The 18,307-nt window shown below is 44.8% G+C and overlaps 1 protein-coding gene across 4 annotated transcripts in view; it reads left to right on the top strand.

The window, feature by feature from the left end:
* RBFOX1 (RNA binding protein, fox-1 homolog (C. elegans) 1) overlaps positions 1-18,307 on the top strand; it is a 1,551,452-nt gene that overhangs the window by 559,748 nt on the left and 973,397 nt on the right. For all 4 annotated transcript variants that reach the window (XM_012647564.1, XM_012647568.1, XM_012647562.1 and 1 more), the window contains one exon: positions 7,510-7,557. Coding sequence is in view for 2 of the 4 variants with exons in the window: in XM_012647562.1 (XP_012503016.1) it covers positions 7,510-7,557 (48 nt within the window). In the remaining 2 variants the exon portion in view is untranslated. The remainder of the gene's footprint in view (positions 1-7,509; positions 7,558-18,307) is intronic.

An 18,307-nucleotide genomic window follows, 5' to 3' on the forward strand; every position in this document is an offset into this window, starting at 1 on the left:
CCTGGAGTTACCTGGCCTGTTTCCCACCAGCTCCCTTGTCTGCACGGCTGGATGTTTGAGATACTGAAGCTTCTTGTCTGCTGATAACCAGACTACAAAAAAAAAAAAATATATATATATATATACAATGAAGAGAAGAAAATGATTCACAGAAGGGAGGGACACAATCCTCAAAGAAAGGAATCAAGATCTTTCTGTGCACAGAAGCTTGGTTTGGGGATTGTTTTGTGGTCTTTCTGGCTTTACAGATGTTTTTTTCCTGCCTAAGAAAATATTTCCTCTCAAAGAAAATATCTCCCAAGCTCCCTAAAAATCCTCCAAATGTTTTTAAAGTCAGCAGCTTTGCATTGCAACAACTCAGGTAAACTTTACTCTCTTGGTTGAACTGATTGGCGTGGAGATTTTAGTTAGTTTACATGAGTTGTTTGCTGTTTGGTTTCAGGTGAGGTAGCTCCTACATTCTCAGTCGTCTTCATATTTAGATTGAATCCCTGGCGTTTTCAGAATATTCTGTGCCTTGGAACAGGGATCTCTGCCATATTGAACCTTGTTAAAGACATACTAATAAAATGTCTAATAAATAAAATGATCACATTCCTGGTAAGTAATTAGGGCTTAGTAATTACAACATACAGTCATTTGAGACTTATCTTTTGAGGAAGCAGAGAGATTGTGATATTTCGAGAAGTTTACAGACCTGAGGACTTAGATCCTCTTGCATAGTGCTTGGTGTTGATTTTTTTGTGTGTGTGGTTATTTGCTTCCATCTCCTGGCCATTTGTGATATTGCAGGCACCTAGCAAATCTGTGAAGGGAAAGAAACATGTCATGAAATGGATAAAACGTATCAGTGCAAACATTATATACTATTTTTCACATATCCGAGTGACCTTATTTGAATCTTATTTTTTTTTGAGTTGAGTGAACACAGACTCTGAAAAATTCACCTGAAAGGCAAGCATGATTTTGAATTTGTACCAACTATGGTTACAAGACAACATACTCAATTTTTTTCGAAAGCTGGAACACAATCGTTACCCTTAATAAGGCAATTACCTTTAGGACATTATTTGAATATTCAAATGCAAGCACGATGTATAGTGTAGGGGAAACATAGAATACACAGGCCAGATGGATTTCAATCCCCCTTATGCCATTTGCTGTCAGAGTGGTGTGAAGCCAGTTCTCTACACTCTTCGAAACTCACTTTTCTAATCTGCAAAATGGAAGCATTGAGCCAAATGGTCCCTATGGCGTATGCTTACTCTCAAAGTTTGAGTCTTTATTAAGGTCCCCCAAATTAATAATTCAGGCTGCAGAAAATCACCCATAAGTCCTAGCATCTAAATTCATATTCCTTGACTTGTTTTAAAATGAGAAGCAACTGTTATTTTCAGAACACTAGGAAATGGATGTGCCTATTTGTAACATTGACTCAGGATTTAAAATGCACTGTGAGTTGTTTTGGGAGTGTGATGTCGACATGCAGTTTTTCTTACTGTTATAAACTGTCCTGCCGTAGCATTTATTATCTGTTTATAAAGGAAGAGCAAAACACTTGGATTCCTTCCCCAGTAGTAAGGCATTTGATCATAAGCTGATTGGGGCTTGACAGATGAACCTTTGGCTGTGTCCCCTCCACGCTCCCGAGAGATGACTTAGGCTCTCAGGTATTTCCCTTGAAAAGCTTCCTGGGACTTTGTGAGTATCTGAGTCCAGGAGAAGAATGCTGCACCCAGGATATATGATACTTACTTAACTCATATGTCAACTATAAGCACCCTTGGTCTTCTCTTTCCATTGTTCTTCCAGAATTGATGATGTCCTTCATCAATTTAGAGGTTCCAGGGGCTGTCTTGTGAGAATACCTGAGCCCATGACGGTAACAGCCTGTGATTGCCCTGAGATTTCTGGTAAAGGGATTTTTCTTTTCTCCTAGAGCTTAGACTGCCTGGGGGTGGTCAGTGGACCACACCTATCTGGTTTCAGTGATAAGCGTCAGGCAAGAGACCCTCAGCATAGGAAGTTCCCTGAGCCTCTGTATTAGTTTTCTGTGCCTGCTGCAACAAATTGCCACCAACTGGGTGGCTTAAAACAACAGGAATCTGTTCTCTCACAAGCCTGGAGACTCGATGTTTAAAATCAAGGAGGCAGCAGGGACGCACTCCCACCGGGGGCTCTTGCCTCTTCCACCTTCTGGTAGCTGGTGGTCCTTGGCTTGTCATGGCATCACTTTAATCTCTGCCTGCCTTCACAGGGCTTCTCCTCTCTTCTACCTCTTAAAAGAATACTTGTAGCTGGATTTAGGGCCCACCCAGATACAACAGGATTTTCTGATCTTAACATCCTTAACAACATCCGTAAAGACCCTATTTCCAAACAGGGTCACGCTCCCATGTACTAGAGGTTAGGGCGTGAGCATCTCTTTTGGGGGAGGCAACTATTCAACCCAATGCTGGCCCCCACTTCCGAATCCTCCGGGGCCTCTGGAATCCCGCCGGCAGACGTTTCTCTCCACCTGTTCACGGGGACCTGCAACTGCCCGGCGGTTCCGAGCCGTGAAGGATGCTGATACGGGATCTGGCAGGATGGTGCCTTGTGGACGCAAATAACCCTGACCTACAAAAATCATCAAAAACAACCACCACACAAAGTGCAGAAGAAAAGAAATCTCTCTTGGGAGGGAGGACCGCTTCTGAAAAGAACAGATACGCGAGTGCTTTGATGTCTAAAAGCCGGAAGAACTCAGAGGCCTGGGAAGAGGAAACTTTAAAAATAGAACTGTTTTTAAGTTCTCAGTACTTCACTCAGAACCAGGTCTCCCAAAGACTTTTGGAGGATGTCATCGGTGATAGCTAACATTTATTGATGATTGGCCATGTGCTGAGACCACCGGATATATTGGATGTGCCTAACAAAAAATGAGGCAGCTATTATCATCATCCTTGTCTTAGACATGGGGAAACTGAGGCTAATCAAAGTCAGCCTCCTTGTGCAGGGTCTCACCAGTGGTGTGGTAGAGTCCAGCAGTAAAAACCCAAGCAGTGTGACTCCCCTGTGCACAATCCCATTTCCCGCCAGCAATCAGCCTACCAAAAGTAGCACGGCTGGCTTCTGTAGGGAAACTGCCTGGTGATGCGGACATAGCTCCAAATTCATACTTAGCACTAAGTGGTCGAGCTGTTTCCCCAGTGCAGTCATTGAGTGGGGCTGACGTACTTACTCGCCGACTCTGGTTCAGAAAAGGTCAGGTCGGAACCCATCCAGAGATACCAGCTCTAGGCAGAACGAGCCGAACAATAATTTGTTCCCGCCAAAGTGACATTTTTCCAATTTGAGTTCAACATTGTTCAGAAGCGAGTGCGGTCCCCTGGGGCGCCTCCTGCGTAGATCTGCAGCGGATGACAAATCAACAGTATCATCTAAATAAAAAATCCAGCATGGTTTAGTCAATTAATCTTGACAAGAATAAATTGAATAATCTCAGGGAAATGGCAAGAGCTTGGATTCCGCCAGACGGCTTTTTTCTGCCACTTGCTTGCGTCCTTGGTGGCAGATTAAAAACAAAAATCTGCCTTTCGTGTATTGATGCCGTTAGTGTGTTGATTAACAACTACCACGTCTGTGTGGGTAAATCACAATCAGATATGGACTCTTCCCCACAAACCCAACATCTTTTCACTGGAGTAGAGAAAGGAAATACATATTTCACCCTGTCAGAACAGGCGAACGCAGACGGGGAGTGGCTTTTTTCCACCTCGTTTCTGAATGGCATTTTCTAGGTTTAAAAATCATCTGTGATTTTCGTGACTCCCATACTGAGTTAATCTCTAGTTTCTCTGTATTTTTCTGAGCAGATGGACTGAGGGAGAGCTCTTCATAAGAGTGAGGGGTATTTTGCCGAGTCTAGGTCCGAAGTCAATGAAAGGACTCAGCCATTCAATTAGGAAAGCGGGTGAGAAAAGAAAGAAGATCACTCGTGTAAACATGACCCCAAGCCCTAGGACTGTGCCCTGTAGGTCATCTGGGAATCTTGTCTTAGCTTGGGCTGCCTTAAGAGCATAGCAGACGGAGTGGCTCCAACAACAGAAATTTGTTTTCTCACGGTTCTGGTGGCTAGATGTTCCAGATCGGGGTGTCAGTGTGGTCAGGGTCTGATGAAGGCCTCTTCCTGGTATTTAGACAATTGACTTCTGTGTCCTCACATGGACTTCCCTGGCCTTGTGCTTGCAGGGGGCTGGGGGGAGGGAGAAAAGTGAAAGAGAAGGGGGGATGTCTTGCATCTCTTCTCATAAGAACATCGATTCTGTCCAGTCAAAGCCCTACTCTTATGACCTCATTTAATCTTAATTATTTCCTTAGTGGCCCCATCTCCAAATGGAGCCACAGTGGGGGTTAGAACTACAATATATGAATTCGGTGGTGGGTGGGGGTGCATTCAGCTGCTTCTCTAGCTATGTTTGCTGTGAATAACCCTCCCTCCCAGGGAAAAGAGTGAAACATGTGGCCTGAATTATCTAGACTGACCAACCACCATGACTACAATAAAATCACCTGGAATGAATGGGAAGCGTCTGGTATTTGGAGCCATTTCTAGGCATAGAGTTAAGCTCCACCATTGTGTGACCCGAGGTGACCTAATGGCTAATCTCGATTTTTATATAGTGAAAAAGTAAACCTAAATAATACCATCCTTGTTCAGTTGTTGGGAATTTAGAGGCAGGGTGGGAAACACCTGGCATAGTTCCTGACACCAAAGAGATATTCAACCATGGCTCACTGTTACGATTCCATTTGCCAATATAAAAATGAAATAATTGCTATGTGAATCTTCACCTTATGATATTGTGCCTTTTTGTCCCACTCTTAATCCACATGGGCCTAGAATTTGCTGAGTTTGCTTAAGAAATCACTACAGTGATGCCTGTCCTAATGATCTATCCACAGAGTAGACCCCACTACTTCTTGATGAGAAAATAAACATTTCTATAGACTTAGCCCGAACAGAGCTTCTGTTGTTTGCAGATCCTGACACCACCTGCTACACCCATTCTTTCCCCGTGTCCATGGCCAGCATGCCCAGACCAGAAGCCTTGGAGTGGTCCTTGGCTACCATCTTTCCCTCCCACCCCATATCCGGACCTTCAAGACACCTTGCAGTAGCCCCCAAACTGGTCTCCCCGCTCGCATCCTTAATTCTCGACTGCCTATTCTGTTAGAACACAAATCAGATCATGCCTGTCCTCTTTTCAAATCCCTCGAGTGAAAACAACAAGTGCTAATGAGGATGTGAAAAGATTCAAACCCTTGTGCATTCCTGGGGGGAATATAAAAGGGTGCATGCAGCAGCTGTGGAAAACAGCACGGGGATTCCTCAAGAAATTAAATGTAGAATTAACATAGGATTCAGCAGTTATGTCCATGCTCACAGCAGTGGAAACAACCCAAGTGTCCATGGACGGACACTTAAGGGTGGGTGAACAAAATGTGATGTATCCACACAATGGAGTATTGTTCAGCCTCAGGATGGAATGAAACTCTGACATACGCTCCCACATTGATGGACCTTGAAACGTGATGCTAAGTGGAATTAGCCAGGCACAGGAGCACATGTCTTGTACGATTCCACTTACACAAGTGTTGTGGGCTAAATTGTGTCCCTCCAAAATTCCTGTGTTGAAGCCCTTACCGCCAGTGTGACTGTATTTGGAGATTGGGTCTTTGGGGAGGTAATTAAGGTTAATGGAGGTCATAAGGGTGGGACCCTAATCCAGGAGGACAGGTGTCCTTAGGAGAAGAAGAGACACCAGATCAGTCTCTTTCTGTGCAGGCACAGTGAGAAGGCGGCATCCACAAGCCAGGAAGAGAGCCCTCACCAGGAACACAGACAGAACTTGAACTTCCAGCCTCCAGAACTTGGAGAAAATAAATTTCCATTGTTTGGGCCCCCAGTTCTGTGGTATTTTGTGATGGCATTCCTAGCAGAGTGATAAAACAGGGTGTCTAGAGTAGCCGAACTGACAGAAAGTGGGGTTGTGGTTGCCTGGAGCTGGGAAGACGGAGAATGGGGCATTATTGTTAAATGAGGACGGTTTTGGAAGATGAAAAAGTTCTGGAGAAGGATGGTGGCGATGGTTACACAATGATGTAAATGTAGTTAATGCCACTGAACGGTGCACTTAGAAATGGCAAAATGGTTAATGTGTGTATTTTACAAAAATAACACAACTCAGTGGTTCCTCACCTCTCTTAGAATAAAAGAGAACATCCTCCTCTTCATGTCCCTATTTTCCTCTCTCACTGCTTCCCAGCCACAGGGACCTCCACGCCCTTGTGTGGCTGGAGATGCATTTCCCATTTGGGGCTTTGCACTCACTCCTCCCTGCCCTTGCCTGGGGTCCCCTTCCCCAGTTGGCTACTTGGCTCATCCCCTAACTTCCTTCAAGCCTTTGCTCAGGTGCCACTTCTTTTTACATGTAAAATCTTATTCCTTGCTCTCAGTTTCCCATCCCCTCCTCCAGGCTTTGTTTTTCTTCATAGTACCTATACTTTTCTGAATTCCATTTACTTGTGTGCGGTTTTTATCGTCTGTCTCTTCCAACAGAATGTGACCCTCACCAGGGCAGGGCCTCCAGCTGTGTCGTGCATTACTGAGTCTTCTGTGCCTTGGGCAGGGCCAGGCAGGCAGTAGGTGCCGAGGATGTTTCATTTGAATGAGTGAATTTCTGTCACAGTTGCTTTTGGAAATGTGTCTGTCATTCCATCTAACTAGTGAGTTCCTTGAGGGTAGGAACCATGATTTTTTCACCTTTCTCTTCTAGAATAACAGGAAAAGAAATGCATAAAAAGTAGGTGTGCAAGAAATATGGATGGATGGATAGATGATTGGATGGGTGGGTGCATGGGTAGATGGATGGAGGATGGATGGATGGAGGATGAATGGACGATTGGATGGATTGGTGAGTGGGTAGATGGGTGGATGGAAGATGAATGGATGATTGGATGGATTGGTGGATGAGTGGATGAATGGACAGATGGAGGATGGATGAAGGATTGGATGGATAGCTGGGTAGGTGGATGTGTGGATGGAAGGACGAAAAATAGGTAGTGGTGGTTTTTCATTGACACGAGATAGATCTGACTATGCTAAATTTGGAATGGGAGAGACATTACATTCCAATTAAAGGCAGTCTCTGCTGATATGAGTGAAGATACTTGGGGTGGGTTATTTTATCCATCAGTTCCTCTCTGTTGTGGCCTCTGACCCACGGCTATCGCCTTCACCCCACATCTGCATGTGATAAAGCTCACTTATGACATCCATATGTCTCTAATGCAAACACCATGGCATATACCTCCATAGGCACCATAAAGAGCAATGACTCGAGAAAGGACTGTTAGGAGTGGGAGCCCTTTATTATTTTAAAGGGCATTTCAACAACATCACTGAATGTTCTCTGACCGTAAGTCTGACTCCTGTCCTTTCTCTCTCTTTTCTCCTCCTCGCAGGATATCAAAGGAGACTACAATACCTGCGTGGAAATAGAAGACAGAAAGGTGAGTCGATCTTTCTCATCATTTGGGTTTTGAACAAAACAAGAACTCCGTGATTTCAACTCCAGTGTTTGAGACATGCCTCACTGGGTGATGGTTTGCAGGTGATTCATGGGCTATTAGATACTTAAAGACACTCATACTTAAAAACGTTTGCCATCCCCACCCCCTTGCAATCTGTGTTATTTCTGAGGGCTTCGGTGAAGAGTGTGTAATTAAGGTTGTGAGAAATTGGGTTCTGAGTTTCGTTCAGTCGTACCCTTCTTTTCAGGAAAATAACTCATTTATCCTTTAACTTGTGTCACATTTCAGTTGAGTATTGTTGCTGGTTACTATATATATAAAAGTATAAAATGTTACATATATTACGCAGTATGTAGTATTACATATATTATAGAATATATAATATTGGGCTTCCCCGGGGTGTCCCTATATATCTGATTCATGCACTTGGACTCGAAAAAGAGCCATGTGCCCTGACGCATTCATATGTGCATTTGAAATTAAGGGGCGAAGGTCGATTCCTACATATTTAGAGTTCAGCCTCCCCCCGTTTATCTTGTTACACTTGGTGTGGAGCCCCTCAGGAAAAGCAGCTGTTAAACAATTGTTCTTTAACATTTTCACAGCATCTCTTTATTGACAAGAGTTCACAGAAGTCTCTGTGGCAAAGCACATCCCCACAGATCAAATTTTACCCTTAATGCCTTGGATCCAAAGAGGTCAAACAAGTGAATGGAGAGTACATACCTCCCGGCTACTTTTGACATCATTCCACAGTTTTGAAAGATGTTTCTCTTTTCAGCACTACCATTATTGTCAAACGGGGTCATTATTTCAAACAGAGGTTTTCAGCTCTCATCTGAGGTGGCCCAGGTATGTCTGCCAATTAATAAGGTGGTTGAGGATTTTTCAAAACAAAATTTTGTTTTAAATGAAAAGCACTTGCCATGCATTACTTTAGGGAGTGTTAATCTCCTTGCGTCGGAAGGAATAATGATACGATAGCTTAAACTTAAGCTGCGTGATCCCAGCTTAGAGTTGTGCGTTGCTGCAGTTTGCAGGCAAAGGCGTTTCAGTTCACGTTTGCACTCACTGCGTGTTTGCGTGCTGGTGTGTGCGTGTGCGCATTTTGAGAGTTGGACAAGTGGAGTTGCTGCTTAGGAGAAATACGTGTCTAAAATATTTCACCGATGTTCTGTCCTGCCCTGTACTCAGCATGTTCCCAGACCTGCTTCCACAGTTCAGGATATTTCTGTTTCCTTGGACATTTATGGAATTCACAAGCATGTTTCTGTCTAATGTCTTTTTTTTTTTTTTAATTTGTCAGTAGTGTCTGAAAGATAACATGGGAACTGAAGCTATTAGAACAACTCAGCTCCATTACCAACAAGGTCAGTGAGCTTCCAGGTTAAGTTCTGGGTGGGTTCTGTTCCACCCGCCCAAACTGCCTTTGGTGCATATGTCGTGATGATAGTGATTGCCCAGGTGGGTGCTCTGGGATGCTCACTGGTGGAGAGACATCATCATGCTCACTCTGTGCATGGTTTCAACTCTTCTCTAAAAAGGGGAACACACACATGTACACACACACACACAGACACACGTGCATTTCTATGCGTTTTCATATATCGTTGGGTTGAGTCAGATGCTTCAAATGAAGCCTCATTTCTGAAGGTTTGTCCAGTTACATTCTCAACTTGAGCTCACATGACTGATAGAAAAATAACCAAACATTTGTCTGCAATTAATTGGTGATGACTCTTAGCGATTAAAAAAAAGAATAATGCCTACTGCAAATTGTCACTGTCTTTCTCTCAAAGATTTTTTTATTCCCTCTATTAAAGGGGGAAACTTTTCCGTCTGTCTTTTAAAAAAAAAATTCTTAGTAATGTAGTGAATCTTATATGTAGGCTGTGGCTTCTCTGGGTCTCTCAATGTGGTTAGAAGTTGGAGGCGAGGTTTTGGGAGGTGCTCTCTGTATTGGAATCCGTTCTCTTAATGGAAAAGTCAAGAAACAAACTCTAGTCAGCCCAGAGGGTCAGCAACCCCCCGCCCCTAGCAAAAGAGCGCCAGTCCCCTCCACCACCTCCCCCTCCCCACATACAGTGATACAGCGCAGGAGTGGTGGCCATCCACTTCCGAGGACGTACTCCGGTCCGCGCTGATGGGTAATTATGAAATTTCACCACTGAAGTGGTGACACTTGCTCCTGTGTGTGTGTGTGTGTGTGTCCCTCTCCATTTAATCCAAGTGCTTCTGGCAAAATCGGTAATTTGATAAAGTGGAATTGAAGTGACAAGAGACAGCAGAGGTGCCAAAATAATCAGGAAACCTGTCTCTGAAGCAGCGGCCCCTTGGCCTGTGCGGATTTTACGACTGCTGAGTGCTCCGAAGGAGAACGGCGGTGCACTCTGCGAAGCTCGGTTTCCCGCAGCTCAGAGCGCTTCGCGGGGCCCCTGCAGAACTAGACGCTTCCCAAGGATAACTTTCATTTTTTTTTTTCTTTCATCTACCCTTCCTGTCTACGTCCATTCCATATATTCTGCATATGTGCGTGTATTTGTGCGCTTCCATCTATACCCTTGTACATCGTCGATGATCTTCTTGATAGAAGAATTTTAGAAAACACAAAACCTCAGGTTTTCTATAGAGTCCAACAGAACCTCTGCAGTGGCCTGCCTCGTTCCTATTCCCTGCCATTCGTAGGACCGTTTACCTTGAGAGGAGTCATTTTCCCCTTGAATCCCAAACCAGCTATAATGACGGAAGATACATGGCGAATTTCAAGAGCTGAAGAGAGCCCTCCTCCTGATGAAGAGCCAGAAGATCGTTCTGGGCCCGCACACAGTCTGGGCTCCATCTGAGACTATTAACAGGAGGAAAGAATTTTTTTTTCTTCTCCTGTTTTTCTATTCTTCTTTATCCTAGAAGCCTGTTTTCTATCAGGCTGACAGAAAGCTTATTGTCATTTGGAAAACCTTGCCTGGCTGTGCGTGGAGGACTCATAATGTCCATTGGAATGTGTTTTTGTTTTGTTTTGTATGTTTCTCTTTTGTTTCTGATCCTGTCAATTAGCAGGGCCCCTATGGAGGTTACCTGTGCGTGGATGGGTTCCTGGCCATTTCTTAAAATCTTTCAGAGGGTGTCATAGGGAGACCTTAAGGGGCTGCTGGAGACTTTCTCCCTGAAATGGAAAGCGAGGGCACGATTGTTTCCTCCCACAGGTGAACGCATGGAGCCGATGCAGATTTAGCGAAGGGGAGGGGAGGTAACCCATCGCTCGGAGCCGCTGCGTGGCCTCGCAAAACCGCACACGTTTGACATTTACAGCACCCGTGTTTCTGCTGGGGAACCGAGGCATTTAAATTCATTTTTATTTGTGGTGTAAAATCCATCCGAATTTCAATACTATTATGAAGACTGCATTTCAGGTGATGAGAGCAGAGGCTGATGGATCAGTCAGGGGGAGAATCTGTCAGGCGGAGACGAGAGCCCATTTGTCATAGGCTATAAACACAGACAGGGCTTCCTCTTCTCACTTATTGCCTGGCCTGGTGTGGCTAAACAGTTTCAGACCTTCTGTAAAATTGCATGGAAGAAGTTGGAGTGGTTTTCAAAGTTACGGTGACTTTCAGACTGGCTTGGACTGAAGCTGTGATTGGGAGACAGATGCTATCATGCTGGGGTTAATGCTGAGAGTTCTGAACTTGTCTTTTTATAATTCTTACTCTCATCCCCGGTGCCTCTGAATTCTCACAACAGCTATGTGTGGCAGGCACCACCATCATCCCCATTTTACAGGTAAAAAAAAAAAAAAACAAAACAAAAGGAAGCTCAGAGAGGTTTAGTGACTTGCCCAAGATCATTCAAGTTGCGTCACGAGGCCAGGATTTGAACTGAGAGATTCTTACTCCAGAGTCTGGATTCGTTCTTCCAATGCTACCCCGCCTTACACAAAAAGCAAGAATTATATTTGTAGTGTATGCGAATTGTACTTTCCAATGGATGAGTTTGTGCCTGGGCTGGTGTCTTCATCACTGCTAAGTAAATGATCCAGTTTTCACTGTGGGGCAACCTTGCAGCCCTGGTTTGCTCACAGGGGAGAGTCTTCATAGTCTTGCTGATCCTGCCCCTCTGGTGAGCACAGGATGCCAGGATGTCTTCTGGTTGTAACGATGAGAGACAGTAGCAACAGAGGTAAAGTTCTGGCTGTAGTCTCCAAAGACCTAGTTCTGCTTTGGCCGTTTCAGCAGGACGTATGCAAGGATTAGAAATTCCATACTTAAAACCCAAGAGTATCCAGAGGTAGTGGTTAAAAGCATAGACTTTAGAGCTATAAAGTCCTGGGTTTCATTCCCAAGTCTCCCACTTAGCAGCTCTGTGACCTTGCGAAGCTTCCTTACCTTCTGTCAGCCTCCATTTACTTACCTGTAAATTGGGGATAATAAAACCCACATGAAATGTTGATCTGAGGAATTGATGATACAGCAAAGCAGTTTATATAATGCCTGGTATGAATTCTTTTTACAATTTGTACAAACTAAGAACTCAATCAACTGTGGGTACTTTTATTTTTTGTTGCTGTCCATACCTACAGGCATTCCATGTTACTTATAATTAAATTCATTTTCTAAAATGAGTCCCCAGAAAGTCTTGCGGGAGTACAGAGAAGTGGGTTCCAGTAGGCCTTGGAAATATTTCACAGAGGAGGAGAAGCTTGGCATAGGTCAGGAAATAGCAAAGTCTTTGTCCTCCAGTCCAGGTGGGGATCAGACATTAGTGCAGGGAGGAGGGAGGGAGCGTAGGATAATGCAAAGTAGTGTGGACTGCAGGCACCTGGAGGACCTGGCCCCACATTCTGGGAGCTGCTATTCAGCAAAATGTGGCCGTGTGGAATAGAGGTTCGGAGTTGCCTTTTTCTAAGGTAATCTAGAAATCTGGATTTTTACAGTAAAACCACTGATTTTTAAAACTCCATGTACGAGCCAAGGAAAGCAGGAATGCAGAAAAGATTCGAGAGACTTACACGACTTGAGACTTGCAGGCCGAGTCTCAGTGGATTAGGAGAGCTCTCATGTCCATAACGACAGGGGTGTTAGGTCTCTCCAAGGCCCTCGTGGCAGAAGGAACAACATGGGTAAACACAGGGAGGTGTAAAAGAACATGGCGTGTTTAGGGTAGATTCGGGTCTGTCGTGCATAGCCCAGAGTGGCCAAAGGGAGCGTAGAACAGCGAGTAGGCAGCAGATCGTGAAGGGTATTTCCTGCTGTGCTGTGCTGATGAGTTGGGGCTCTGTGTCTCTTTCCTCTCCCCATGGAAGGCAGGTCCTTGCTGGATAGGGTCAGAATTGTATGGAACCACGAAGGTGCTTAAATTTTGTATGACTAACTCAGCCGAAGAGGAAGTCACCAGAGAAGAGGAAGAGGGCACAGAGCCCAGAGCTGAGCCAGAGGATGACGTTGGTGAGTGCAGGGACGGTGAAGACTTTGGCTGGAACAAGGTTAGGTCAGCCAGGATGCTGAGAAATCACAGGGCTTGGTTGCCAGCCAGGTGTTCCCTCTGTCATGACGTGCAATGGGACAGACATGAGAGTGCAGATGTCTCTCTGAGACAGTGACGCTGTGTGTTTTGATATACACCCGGAAGTGGGATGGCTGAATCACAAGGGAATTCTAAAATGGAATATTATTCAGTCTTGCAAAAGGAAGGGAATTTTTCCATTTGCAACAACATGGGTGAACCTGGAGGAGATCATGCTGAGTGAAATAAGCCAGGCATGGAGAGACAGAGACTGCAGATCTCACTTGCACGTGGAATCTAAAAAAGTAGAACTCACAGAAGCAGAGAGTGGAAGGATGTTTGCCGGTGGCTGGGGGTGGAGAAAAGGGGAGATACTGATTGAAAGGTACATAGTTTCAGCTATAAGACGATTAAGTTCTGGAGAACCAATGGACAGCATGAAGACTATAGTTAATTAATGTATTTTATACTTGAAATCTGGTAAGAGGATAGATATCAAGTGTTCTCGCCACACACACACACACACACACACAAAGTAACTGTGTGAGGTGATGGATATGTTCGTTAGCTTGACTGTGGTAATCATTCCACGATGTACAAATACCTGAAAACACCATGCTGTACACCCTACATATGTGCCATTTTTGTTTTTTCAGTCAAACCTCAGTAAAGCTGGTGAGCGGGGAGTAAATAAAGAGATGTGCATGAGGAGGACCACGTTTTCCTGCAGGCCAGCATTGCCCAAGGGTAGGACTCAGATTTCGGGTGACAGATGAAGTGTCTTCAGTTGACTCATGGATATAGCATCACATCACATAGTGAGGAAGTGAGGAAGTTATTCCCTTGTTAACTATTTGTCAGACCTTGAGATTACATTTAAGAGACATATTTTAGTGGTGGTTTTTGGTAACAAGCCTGAAGCTCTCAAACATTTGCTCATCTACCTTTTAAACCAAAGAGCCTCAGAGCCCTTGACAGGCAATTCTAATACCTAGCTATAACACAGCACCATTGTTTCACTTTGAATTAGGATGACTGTCTAAACATGAGAAAGGATACTGATCTTTCCATTTACTTCAATGAGCTGTTTCCTTTCTTAAAAAAAATCTTAAGTAGATTTTAAGAAATCTATTAACAACAACAAAAAAACGGAATCAATTTAAAGAAAAATCAGATGAACACAGAAAAATCGTGCATATGGATTGCAAATATCTGAAGGTTAGGAAACACTGTTTTCTAATGGTGGGTTTGTAATCAGGGGAGAGGTTCTGGTTGGCATTTTGAAAGTGTCAAAGTCTACTTGTTTGCAGCGGGAAACTGGAAGGGAGAAAGCGTGGACACAGAGGGGTGGGGACCAGGGTAGGGTGCAGACAAGAGGGTGAGTCTGAACTAGAGCCATGCAGGAGATGGAGAGGGAGGTTTAGGTTTGCAAGAGAGTTAAGTCCACATCCTTGTGACTTGCTGACTCTGGCTGTGGGTCCTGGACAGCTCCTTCCAGAAACTTATCAGAGGCTGCTCAGCTGAAGTATTTGAGCACAGTTTGCTGCCGTGGGGTATAAAGGAGTTGATCAACATTGGCAATGACCTAACCTCCTGGATTTCAGAGGTGTAGTTGCCAGTGAGATTGAACACGAGCACAAGGCAATCACCAGGGCTGGTTCTCTATTAGTGCCACTCTCTTGCCCTGCAGATGGGAGTGGCTTCGTCCCTGGGGCTTCTGACATTTGAAACAAAGGAGAAGGGAAGAGTCACTACTTGGAGGGCCTGTTTCTAGAAGGGGAAGTGTTCCTGAAGAAGTGCCTCGTTAAAGACCCGAGAGAGACACATGAGGCAGACCAGGGCAAAGGCTGCCGTGAGCACCCATCTGGATGAGACTCACAAAATTCATCTTGGGATCGGATCTTCTTTCTGCTTCAAATGTCTTTTTGTTGAAGGCTGATTCTGTGTATACATTAAAAGAGAAGCAGCTCCAAGATTCCCCAAAGCTGTGGAAATGAAAATTAGAGCATCACTGAGGAAGGGTATTTGAGTTTTGGTCTGAAGGAGGGAAGGTGGAGGCCATCCTGCGCAGGTGCGGAGATGGGAGTCTGGAGGCAGAAGCGCGGCATGACTCAGGAACTGAACTGAGGCCGGTGTATCTGGGGCTCTGGAATCAGTGGGGAAAGTAGACGAGAGGCAGGCTGTCTAGGAGCAGGGAGAGGATTATGTCCTTTAGTATAGAATAAAGATTATCTTACATGGAATGTGAAATGATCCTGAGTAATGATTGGAGGTGCAAAGACAGTGCCGTTGCCTAGTGGATTCTCCTTGCTCATAGATTCTGCTTATTCACTACCTTTAGGACTTCTGTAAGTTCACTCCTGGCCCCAACATCTCTGGCCAGGCAGTGAGCAGGGTAACCTAATACCAGCAAAGCCTTTCTCTGTGTTGCTTGGCTTTTCTGTCTGTGCCTCATTCTACCTCTCGTGCAAATTCCCTGAGACTGACTCATCTTCAGATTAGTGACCATCACTCATTCCTATTGGGTGTGGTTCCCATTCCAAACTAGTGCACAGCCATTAACAATCCTGTTTTTGGGCTGTGTTTGGGGCTACAACTCACTCCTGGTACCACCGTCTCTGGCCAAACAAGGGTACACAGTTATCTAGCGTCGGCAAAGCTGTGTGTGTTTACAGACTTGTCTCAGCCCCTTTGCTCAGCCGGGATTTGTAGACAGGACCTTGGTGGGACTTGGTGTGCACATCATAAATAAATCTTGTCTTATGCTTCCTGTCTGCTGAGAAACAGGGCACCAAGAGAGAGCGTTGCACATATAGCCCATCGGCAGTAAGATTCAACATCATTGTTGCTTAGACTTAGGGACCAGGCAACAATTGAGATGATAAATCCCCGTGTCTGGAGTTATGCACTCAGAAACCACAGATGGGAGGGGATGAAAGTCAGCTCTGGAGAGAACCCACATGGTGGAGAGGGGTTGCTGCCCAGAAATCCCCAGCAATTTTGTTCATTTCTACATTATTCATTTCAAAAGACAATATAATGTAGTGGGAAGGAGTTTTGGCATCAAATAAATCTGGGTTCGAATTCTGTTTCTGTCCTTTACTAGGCGGGAGACCTTAGGAAAGTCACATTAGCTTTCTGTCCACAGCCACAGTGTCTATAAGATGGTAGCTCCTGTATGCCCTGTCCTGTTCTTGTTTGTTGTATTAGTCGGGACATTTTTAATTGCATAATAGAAAACTAGGTTGGACCAGCTTAAAAAAAAAAAAATGACAGTTGTTGGGTAAAGCTGGGCTGTCTTCCAATACAGCTGGATCCTGGTGTTTAAATTTCACCAGGTGGGAAAGGTGGTGACACCAGCCATAGCCTTAGATTCTACCTGTAAAAAGAAGGAGCTTATTTCCCAACAGTCTCAGCACAATTCCTGGTTGTGATGCTCACTGGCTGAACAGGGGTCCCTTAGCCAGGGAGGACAGTACTCTACCGGTCTGCGTCCCTCACCCACACCAGAAGCAGGATGGCTCCCAGCTGAATGACTTAAATGGACTAAACGTAGAGAGAGGAGTGGTCCCCCAAAGAAACCTTGACTGCTTTTTGTTCCAGAAGGGAAAATTAATAATAATAGCAACCAGCTAGCATTGAGAATTTACTAAATGCCAAAGACTGTTTTTAGCACTTTATATGCATTCTATGATCAAATCCTTATAAAGATCCTTTAAGATACATGTGACATGTATCCCCATACTATAGATGACAAAATGAGGGAAGGAAGGGTTAGCAAATGTGCCTGAGATCACGCAGGTAGTAAAGGTGGAGATGGGAGTCAAACCTAGGAAGTCTTTGTGTGACTCTTAAGCACTAGGCAACACTACCTCTTCCAAGGATGCTGCCCAGGAAAAATCAATAAATGCCCCTAATGCTCAACACACCCAGTGCCTGGCACATGGCTAAATGGTGGCTCTACTGATGAGAATTTTTGTAACAAAGCCCTGAACAGAACAGAAATAACCTGGACCAAATGCTAAATGCCATTCTGTGATGTGTCTGTGCATTTAATTCCCTCTTAATCAGTCATCCTCAGGTATTATCTCGGGGCCCTCAAGGGGTCTGGTCCTCGGAATCATCAAACACCCGCGGTTCCAGTTTGTGCTTCACTTCCCAGCGTGACCGAGAGTTATTTTTGTAGACAAGAGCTCCTTACTCCAGGATGGGTCTCTGCACCTGCCTTTCATATTTTATCTGCAGGTTAACTCTTTTCCTAAGCTTTGGAAAGGAGGTGTTAGTCATACTTTCCTCTCTCATTTATTTTAGGAAAATTTGAGGGTGGTGGTGGTGGGCTGGGGGAGGCGGAAGCAGGTAAAAACTGGCAGAGCTTCCAAGATGGATGTGTTATCGAGTTCAATCAGCCTCTGATGGCCCAGAAACCCAGAGGACAGGATGAGGGATGTGGCATGCTCTGCGATGTCACGGGCACAGATAGAATCCAGAGTGCAGTAAAATACCATTGAGGTAGATCGGGCCATTTGTTGGATACACCCTCCCATCAGCCTTGAAGTTGGCTTTGGGGAAGCCGGTCTGAAGACTCACAGGTAAAACAGAGTGGCTAAGAGCTTTAGCGTGGGATTCTCAGAGTCCGGGGTTTGAATTCCAGCTTGGCCACTTCCTGGTTATTTAGCCTCTCCGTTGCTCGAGTTCTCACGTAAAATGGAAAGGAGGAGAGAATAGTTTTTGGGGTCACAGTGGGATTCAGTGCACTAACATGCTTAGGGTACTTACCATCCTGGTGGGGCATAGGATATACCTTCCATAAGTGTGAGCCGCCTTATTATTACACTTGAGATTTGCTTTTTTCCTACTCCTTTTTAATCTTTGACTCAGTTTCTTAGATCTCTGGTGAAATCGGAGAAGGCACAGCTAGGACCAGTTAAGAAAATAGCAAAGAAAACTACAAAGCTTAAACTAGATACTAGGTCCTCAATGACCTCTCTAGGGTTTTGTGTATCCTGTAGGTACTTAGCAGTCTGAGTAAAGGCATAAACAGAGTTGGAAAGCACAATTAAATTTGCCGACCAGTGGTTGGTAACAGACTGAATCTCTGGTGTCAACGCCGATGGATTGTGGCTGCACAGAATGCCCTGTTGATGAGGAGCCTGAGGTTGTGGCATCTGGGTTCTAGTAGAAAGAATGCTTGATTGATTAGTGATGCCTGCCAAGGGTGAAGGAGTGGGGG

Source organism: Propithecus coquereli, unplaced genomic scaffold, assembly GCF_000956105.1.
Source record: "Propithecus coquereli isolate 6110/MARCELLA unplaced genomic scaffold, Pcoq_1.0 Scaffold27, whole genome shotgun sequence".
Lineage (NCBI taxonomy): Eukaryota > Metazoa > Chordata > Mammalia > Primates > Indriidae > Propithecus > Propithecus coquereli.